This window comes from Egretta garzetta, unplaced genomic scaffold (genome assembly GCF_000687185.1).
Source record: "Egretta garzetta isolate BGI_Z169 unplaced genomic scaffold, ASM68718v1 scaffold1, whole genome shotgun sequence".
NCBI lineage: Eukaryota > Metazoa > Chordata > Aves > Pelecaniformes > Ardeidae > Egretta > Egretta garzetta.
In genome coordinates, this window is record NW_009258542.1 from 1,731,497 (window position 1) to 1,740,758 (window position 9,262).

The 9,262-nt window shown below is 47.4% G+C and overlaps 1 protein-coding gene across 1 annotated transcript in view; it reads left to right on the top strand.

The window, feature by feature from the left end:
• IRF1 (interferon regulatory factor 1) overlaps positions 1 to 5,219 on the top strand; it is a 13,443-nt gene extending 8,224 nt beyond the window's left edge. Inside the window, exons 2-10 of the mRNA XM_009646933.2 lie at positions 390 to 478; positions 1,395 to 1,494; positions 1,688 to 1,864; positions 2,187 to 2,236; positions 2,362 to 2,497; positions 2,686 to 2,811; positions 3,686 to 3,729; positions 4,333 to 4,468; positions 4,933 to 5,219. Of these exons, the coding sequence (XP_009645228.1) occupies positions 392 to 478; positions 1,395 to 1,494; positions 1,688 to 1,864; positions 2,187 to 2,236; positions 2,362 to 2,497; positions 2,686 to 2,811; positions 3,686 to 3,729; positions 4,333 to 4,468; positions 4,933 to 5,033 (957 nt within the window). The 5' untranslated portion in view covers positions 390 to 391 and the 3' untranslated portion in view covers positions 5,034 to 5,219. The remainder of the gene's footprint in view (positions 1 to 389; positions 479 to 1,394; positions 1,495 to 1,687; positions 1,865 to 2,186; positions 2,237 to 2,361; positions 2,498 to 2,685; positions 2,812 to 3,685; positions 3,730 to 4,332; positions 4,469 to 4,932) is intronic.
• The last annotated feature ends 4,043 nt before the right edge of the window (positions 5,220 to 9,262 follow it).

The following is a 9,262-nucleotide window of genomic DNA, read 5'->3' on the forward strand; positions in this document are numbered from 1 at the left end:
CACCGCTCCCGGGAAAACTGCGCGGGTGCCAGCGGTGGGCACCCTCCCGGGGCCGGGGGTCGGGGCCGGGCTCCCTCCCGGGCTGCCCTGCCCCACGCAAAGCTCCCGCTCTGCAGCACGGCCGAGCACCCGCCGCTGCCATCAGCCCCTTGCCAGGATTCAAACCTGGAGGCGCATTTTTGGTGCTCAGCAGGCAGGGCATGAAGCGCTGGCACTCAGGAGCAAGTGGAGGGCACTGAAAAAGCGTTAACTTGCTGGAAAAGTATTTTTGGTTGCATCGACAGGGTTAGTGGTAATGCTCATGGTGCAGGAGGGAAGGGAGGGGTGACATTGCAGAATGGTTAAAATAGTGATGACTTTTTTTTGCTGACCTGTTATTTCTGTCATAGACATGCCAGTGTCAAGAATGCGCATGAGGCCCTGGCTGGAAATGCAGATTAATTCCAATCAAATACCAGGACTGATATGGATTAACAAGGTGAGGGTTGTTAATTACTATTATCATCATTGTTACTTCTGTGTCATTGGCCATCCTTGTTCTTAGGTGACACCCAACATGTCAAGATCATAAAGGAAAGAAGGGCATGGAGAAAACTTGCAAGCATCATGTTTGAAAACCAGCTAACTTTGTTTTCAGAAAAGGTAGCGCTGGTTGGTACACAGTGTAGTAGCTCCACTTTTTCCCTGGGGAAATTCCCAGGAGGGAGATGATAAATTAAAATAAAAGCAATCTGAACATGATGGAGAACCAAGAAAACTCCAAGATGTCTTTTTAACTCCTGCTGCCCAACTTGAGCCGAGTCACCTCCTATCCCAGTTAAGTAGCTAATGTTACATTCCCAGTTGCTCCCAGTTTTAAGATTTGGCCTGAAATAAACTCTGGGTTTGCCTGACTTTGGTCTGGAAGGCACATCCCTGTACCGCAGGGTGAGATCACGAGGCTTATTGAAACAGGTCTCTTTCTCTGAAGCTTCCATACCTATCCCAAGGTGCTATTTAAGCTAGGATGTGCTTTTCTTAGGATTCACGCAAGATCTTCTGGGCAACACCAAAGCATACCTGGAAAATATAAAGCATACCTGGAAAATGTACTGTAGTTAATGATACAGTGATAGATTAGACGCAATGTACTTAAATGCTTTTGGGATAAAATTGACAGTATTGCTTACCTGTACTGTACCGTGTCACACGTGGCTTTCCCGTTTCAGAACTCATAAAAAACCTTGTACGCATTGAACAAAATAGCTGGACCTATGGATGCTTAGTTAAGACGCAGAACAGAGCGTTTCTAAAATTTCTGAGCTGCTACTGAGAATTCTTTGATTAAATCCATCACTCCAAACTGGCATGCAATGCTTCTTCGTCAACTCAAATCTCTATTGGTTTAACTTCAGGACAAGATGATGTTTCAAATCCCATGGAAACATGCAGCTAAGCACGGCTGGGACATGGAGAAAGACGCCTGCCTTTTCCGGAGCTGGGCCATTCATACAGGTGTGTGCTGGCTTTACATTTCCATCAGTCATAGTAATATTTCAAACAAGGTGGGATTTTTTGTCTTGACTTACACCTTGGGTAGTTACATTACTGGTATGTATGTCAGAGAAAAGAGAAAAACAATGTTATTTTTTGGTGGGAAGAACTAGCACTGAAAAGTCTCAACACTCCCCCCATCTCTTACTTATAGGAAGATATAAAGTAGGTGAGAAAGACCCTGACCCAAAAACCTGGAAGGCGAACTTCCGCTGCGCTATGAATTCGCTGCCTGACATCGAAGAAGTGAAGGATAAGAGCATCAACAAAGGCTCCAGCGCTGTCAGGGTTTACAGGATGCTGCCACCCTTGACAAAGGATCAGAAGAAAGGTAAGCCCTCAGCAATCCAGCTGGGGCTACGCAGCTGCCACTGCTGTGCTTAAACACCGCTTAAATTTCCTGCTCCATGTTGGAGGGGTGTAACAAACCTGTTGGTAGCACTGGTGCTACCGGGGTTAGTCACTGGTTATTGCCAGTGGCAACCCTAAATCCTTTAGTCGTGCCTAAAGGCATCATCAGGAGGTGACGGGAACTTGCTGCTGCTGGGACAGCAGAGCTTGCTGAGCAGGGCTCAAAGCTGCAAGAGCTCACACTCGCCTGAAATGTCAGCCCCGCAGCCTGTTCTCACACTTGTCTTATTTTTATTTAACAGAAAGGAAGTCAAAGTCTTCAAGAGAAGCAAGAAACAGGAGCAAGAGAAAGGTATGTGTCTGTAGAGGCGGCTGAAGAACTTAGAGGTTTTGGTGGTTTTCATGCTTAATTTTTTTTCATATGGGAACTTGTGCATTCTTAGAGAAGTCTTTCATTCTTTGCCCTTATTTTTGTAGTCGTATGAAGACATGAGGACGGAGGAGTCAGCAGAAAGGCTAACCAACACTCCTCTGCCAGATGACCACAGTGGCTACACCGTTCACAGCTACACCGGGCAGGAAATGGAGGTTGAGAGCACGTCCATCACCTTTGGTGAGACTCAGTTTTTAGCTTTCTGAGGAGAGTGGAAAGTGCTGTTCATGCTAAACCCACATCTCTGCACCAAAAGGCAAAGATGACTCTTGGGGCTGGGCCTGGCTGCACCGTCAGATGGGCAGGGAGGAAACAGGGGTGGTTGTGTCTCTCCTGTGAGTGCCAACTCCTCCTGGTGCATCCCGCAGACCTCTCCTCGTGCGAGGTGACCGGCTCCCTGACTGACTGGAGGCCACCGATGGAAATCACCATGGCTGACAGCACCAATGACCTCTACCAGCTCCAGGTGTCTCCCCTGGCTTCGTCCTCGGAAGGTGGGTATTTCTTTTTTCCTACCCTGGTCTTTCATCGGTCTACTGGAGGCAGGTTGGAGGCAAGGCAGTGGGATGAAGAAGTGCCTGGGGGATTGGGAGAAACAAAGAGTTGTCTTGTAGGGAAGAGAAAAAAAAAAAAAAAAAAGAAAAACAACTAACCTCCACCTGATGGGTTTGGGTTACTGGAGCTACCAAGCTTGCCAGGTTACAGATGGGCACGTGCCACCTGCAGAAGTAGTTGCTCATGGGTGGAAGGCTCCCAAATGCCATTTACTTTGCACATGTGGGCAAAAGGAGCAGGCTTCATCTCGCAAGCTCAACACGATGGCATGGACAGGTCAGCCTGTAAAAAAGAAGAGATTCCTGAGCTGGGAGGGTGGGACTGGGGGTTCCCAGGGCAGCTAGAAGGAGGTTATGCCAGAAGCAGGATGGAGATAGGTACAATAGTGACAGTGGAGATAACGACTTTTCCCAATGGGGAAAAAAAGTAATAATTAACGTGGATACATTAGAGTGATTCTTCACTTGGGGTGCAAATTATCTTCCTCCTTGCACACAAAGTGGGTTCTGCTTCGGTGACTCTTGGGGAGATGTACGAGCTGGCTGGAGCCATGTACCCCAAAGTGCAGTTTTTGAAGAGCATCCAAGATAGAGGGCTGGGGGGAGTTTGGGGCACAGAGCTGCTGATGGGGCCCCCCCAGCCACTCCTCAGTGTCACCTGTGGGGGGCAAAGTAAAAGGTAGCAGTGTTGTGTGATGAGAATATGAAGTGGGTTGTGTGGCGAAGAAGCAGAAGTGTGAGGGCTAACGTGCAAAAAGTTGACATCTATGTCTGTTTTCTTCTCTTTTTTTTTTTTAATGTGCTTACCAAACAGTCACAGACGAAGATGAAGAGGAAATGAACTCGGACATTTTTAAGGTAAAACCAGCCCTTCTGGTCAGAATAAAATTGGCCAGAGTTGCTGTTTGCACCGAGAGGGGAAGGGAAGCGGCTATCTCATCCAGACCTATACAAGCTGAGTGTACACTTACGTAATCTAAGACCCTTATTTAGTGAGGAAGCCTGAAAAATTAAATATAAAAAAGAAGGCTACTTCACAAACATGAGCTGGAGAGAACACAGCCATGGAAATACTTACTCTTCATGTGAAATTCAGAGAAAGATACTGAGTACTGCTAGAAGCAGAATTTGCTGTATCAGAGCCCGCAAAGCTTCTCTAGAATTTTTTATTTGGCCCTTCCTTCCACCTCTGGCATGTATGGTGCTTAATCGGTGTTTCCAGACATGTCGCGCTCATCCCACTGATAAGCCGGGGGTTTCATCACCGAAGGTGCTGTGGCCCGCCCTGTTTTGCATTAACTTTTTTTGTTTTTAACTGGGAGTAAACAAAGTTTTATATAATTTATCATGAGGAGATACTTGATTTTTTTCCTTACCTGTCTTCTAATTAAGAGAAAGGCATCAAGTATTGCACCCATAGAAAGAAGGAGCCGTTTTTACCATCTCCTTATTCTCTTACAGCTGCTTGAACCAGCCCAAGACTGGCACACCACCAGCGTTGGGGGGAAAGGCTTTCTCACCAACGAGCCAGGCACGCAGACCATGTGCAGCACTTACAGCTACAAGGAGCAGGATGGGGAGATCGACACCACTTCAGGTACAGCCTCCCCGGTTATCACCGATGGTCAAGGCCACAGGATGATGCAGACAAGGGTTTTTGTGCAAGACACTAATTGGGAGGGAAAAAAGCAAGTGGAGGAATTTTATGTTCTGAGATTTCCAAGCAGCCTTTAGGAAGGCTGTAAAGAATTTGTTGCTAAAAAGGAAAAGATGAAAAATGCCCCCACTAAGAGTACGCTACAGATTTGTCTTAGGGTTATATACGTGTAAGTTATGTCAGCTTTCAGGGAATACTTGCCATGTAAGTGAAGAGTTTCCACTAGCAATACCTTGAATGGGACAGTCTTAGTAGAGATCGTATGAGTATTTTCACAAACTATCAGTCCAAGGTATTTGCTCACATCTGAGAAATCTTTCTTTTTATATATATTAATACATAGTGACTATTTTGCTCTTGCTGCATGTGATTCGGTATTCATTCTTGGTTTATTTTTTTTCTAGGAGACCTAGAGTTCAGGTTCTTTGACCAGAAAAACAGCCTAGACTTCTCCTGGCTGGAGACAGTGAGACCTACCATACAAGTCATTCCCTGTGGCTTGTAAACCCCTGGCTCCTCCGACCACAAACTGCTCTTGGGGAGGAACTTTGAGAAGCTGGAGGAGAATGGAAGAAATTGTTTGTTACTGACTGAACAAAGAAAGTAGCTTTTATATTCCGTTTAACTTTTAGGCCTGAAAAGGTTAGCAAGAAAAACTCCATTAGAAAAAAGAAAAAAAAAAAAAAAAAAAGGACTCCCATCTCACTAGCAGGACTCCTGGCACTGAAGGTGCTCAGCCGCAGTACGCACCTTGTCATCACTTCGGAGGCAAAGCTTTTGCTGGAAGGTTGCCGATGGGCCCTGGGGGTCTGACCTGGTGTGGGGTACCACTGAATGGCGTCGTGTGCTGGAGGCCTGGGGAGGAGGTGACCATCCTCCCCGTGTGAGACGTGATGAGCACTTTACCCATGGAGTGCTTGGGAGAGACGCTGCAAATGAGTCTCTTGCCTGGACGTTTTGGTTGCTGCTTACTTGTGCAACACTGGTGACATTGAGCTTGATGCCTGTCATTACACTTAGTCGGAAAAATTGCACTAATGGGCCCTCTCTTATTTGATTTATTCCATCACATAGTTCATCTTTCAGATCTTTCAACTTTAAACTGTGTAAATAGTTTAGACCAATAAAATGTGAAAAATTCAGTTTAGGCTTTGCTTCCACATAGTACAATTACCCAGGTCCGCTCATAGGATGCTACCTGCTCGTAGGCATGCCTTATATTTCCACGTAATAGTTGAAGAGCTGCTGCGTGAAACAATTTTTGCACTGATGAGGGCAGAGCTCTTTATTTATACCATACCTCTCCAAGATCCTGGCTAGCGCTCTCCCGGGATACCTACAGTACTGTATGCAGCAAGCTGTATCACCCCGCTGACCCACCCCGGGCCAGCGTGCGCAGGAGAGTGCAGGGTGGAAGAGGTTCTAGTTTGTGTGTAAGACGTAGGAATTGAATCACTAAGCTGTAATAGTCTATTTTCTTGTACATTTTGTATATGAAGTGTTGTATATTTGTTTTAATAAAAATGTTTTATATATGACATACTTACTTTTTTGCATGGGCGAGCTCTGGGAATGCAGTCCAGATTCCCTGAAAATACCCAAACAGATGTGCTGTTGGACAGAGGCAGTTTTTCATGAGTCATGAAAGCACAGGGAATTTAGTACAGTTTTCTCCTGTTTTCCAGTTTTCCACCCCTCCTTTTCCCAGTGCAGCTTACGGGTGGAATCCTGCTTTGTCCAGGTCCTGTGCACATGTTGGGTAGTTGGTTTGCATCTGCCATCATCTGCAACAGTCAGACCTAACTCCAAGCAGGGTTACAGGCTATGCTATCAAAAAAAAAAAAACCCTGGTGCACCAAGTCCCTGCTATGGCTGCCCCTATCAGCAAGTCAGCTTCTGTGATAAGATCAGCAGTGAGGACCTGGCTAAATAACTCAGGATTGCCTAAAAAGAAAGCACGTGCACAATTCAGAAGGTAAGGGGAAAGCAAGCTGGTTTTCCCAGGCATATTTTATTCATTTGCCATACTTCCAGGCTGGAAAGGTCTGACATGTTACAGAATCATCATCTGGGGTGGGAGACAAGTGTGGCTGATGCAAAGCATCTCCAGCTGCGGCCACTGACGTCTGACGCTGCCTGGAAAACCCCTGCACTGAACAAAGCTGTGCCGTGTTGGCCTTTGGGGAATAACTTCATTCACTGAGTGGGAGTGAGGGCAGACGGAGAAGAATTATCAGGCTGCAGGAGAGGAAGACCCAACCCAAAGGGGTGGAACAAAGCGGACATTTCCTACTGCTTTTGGCACAGGTTCTGCTGCGGCTGGACCTGCAGACGTGCAGGGGCAGATGTGGGGTTTACCGAGGGAAGAGGGGGGAAAAAACCATAGGAAGCAGGTGTGATGGGTCTCAAATCCATCACAGCTAAAAGGTTTGGCTACAGCACAGCAAAGCAGATGGGCAGCCTGGGGAAGGAGCAGCTGGGCAGGGGTGCTGCAGCGCCTGTTAGTCATTAACCGGCCCTATCTCCGAGACATCCCGAAGCTGGCAGTACCCTTCCAGGTGGCACCAGGCAGAGAGCAGCTTCCTATGGCCTCCTCCTGCCTCGACATGGGTGGCAGCCTGGGGGACGATGGCCTCGCTGTCCCCCCCCCCGTGGTCACACTCCCTGCCAGGGTATCCTGGCCCGAGGGGCCACCTCCCAGGAAGGGACCCACCTGGCCAGGAACCTACTGGGTATCAGGGCTTCCAGAGCATCACACCCACCTAAAATCCTGCGCCACTACCTGATGCAGACCTTAGAGCAGGAACATTTTGTGCACGAGCAAAGAAATCACCCAGCAGGTCAGATCTGTGCCCTGGCCACTGCCAGGGAGAGAGCACGGACCCAGAGCCACCTTTGCCCACCCAGGAAGGGACCCCATCTCCGTGTCATTGCCATTACCAGAGGAAATCGGTTTTGTTTAGGAACTGCTGCAAGTTTGCTACACACGGGGAGGGGGAGGGAGAGAGAAGGGAAACTTTCTGTGATGCAAACAGTGCTAAAAATAAGGTAGAGATTAATTTGCCCATTCATGCATTAAAAGGAGCAAGTTTTTCACAGTTATGCTCAGGTAGGAAAAAAAAAAAAACCAAACCAGCACTTAAATTTTCACAGATAAAAGTTTGACCAAGATTTGACGACAGAAGAAAACAGCGGCTACTGCCTCACACCCAGGGATCCTGTGTCGACACCCCCCAAGGGTGATTTTACCAGGAGAGAGGAGATGCTTTCCTTCATCACCTGCCAAGGTACCTGCGTGACTGACTGCACATTAGGTATTTTGCCAGTGAAAAGTGGTGAAGTCCCAAGATGGGATGGAAAGTATCTGTCCAGTTGTTTCACTGGGTGAATAACAGCCAAATTCAAAGTATTTTGTTGTCGTTTTGAACTCTTGGGGGGGAAGAGGAAGAAAAAAGCAGAGTCGAGCTCTCCAGCTGAGACTCAGAGGCTGCTGCGCTGATGCCCGACTGGCTCCTCCATCACCTCCCGGTCAGGGGGGATTTGCAGAAGCAACGTTTCTTCTCCCAGTGCAAACTAAGGAGACCTTTAGGCTGCTTGTACCCAGAGGAGCACCCTGAGCTCTTTAGGATAAGCTGCCTGTACAGACTATTTAAAATCCTGACATTGGATTCTTCTGAACTTGCCTCTCCTAACCAAGCTCTTCATAAACCAGCGAACTTCAGCTGACTTTCCCATGTTGGATAAGAGTTGTTTTCACCTTTAATGTGCATACAGCTACGTTCAGCTGGGAAGTAATTACATTCCGGGAGAGCAGGTCATTGGAGAGAGCTCACCCCTGCCAAACCCAAAGCAATAAAAAGAAAGTTTTTACGGGCAGGGCTCGAAGGGCAAACGGCTCGCTCTTGTGCTATAAACCTTGTACAACAGTGAGAAAGATCTATGGCAATGCAAGTGTTTTAAAAATAGAGATCACCTCTAAAAAACCAAAAAGTAGTCATTATATAATCAGCGGTCATTTGGGAAACGACGGGAGGTAATGCTGCCGGCTTGGCAGGCTGCTCGAGCAGAGGCTCTCCATCGCTTACACCGTACTTAAACCATCACCGGCTGCAGCTTATGTGCAAACCTTGAAATCATTTAAAAACAAATCCCAAATTCTCCTTATTCAGCTTTAAAGCTCGAGGATGTCAACAGGACAAAACATCCCGAATATAACACAACAGTCTCAGAAACAGTCCTGCAGCCTGAACCTAGGAAAGCCCTGCAGTGACTCAGGCACAGAGTTTGCTGCTGCAGCATCCTGCATCAAGGCAGCGGACCCTGATTCATGCCAACAGAGATTTTCAGCGCTGCAGAGGCAAGGATACCACACATCTGCTAACTGCAGCTTTTCCTAGTGAAAACCTATAAATCAAGAGTTGTTGCTTTCCCCCCAGTCTTTGTCCAAACGGCTTGTTGAAAATGCCTTTCCATAATTAGGGGGGGAACGTAACCTTCTCCCTCCTGGTGCACTCAGCACAGTGCTCATAATTTAATTGCGCGTTAGGAGCGACCTGTGAGCAGCTCAGCACCACGCTGCCTAAAGGAGCTTTTTGCTCTTGGTTGCCCAGCGTGGTGGCACTTTGCGTGAGCTTTGCCCAAGAGCCAGCAGAGCCTGCAATTACTGTTTCACCTTTATTTGCCATGAAGATTGAATCCTGATAATTGGACACATTTCCAGGCAGTCATGCGACT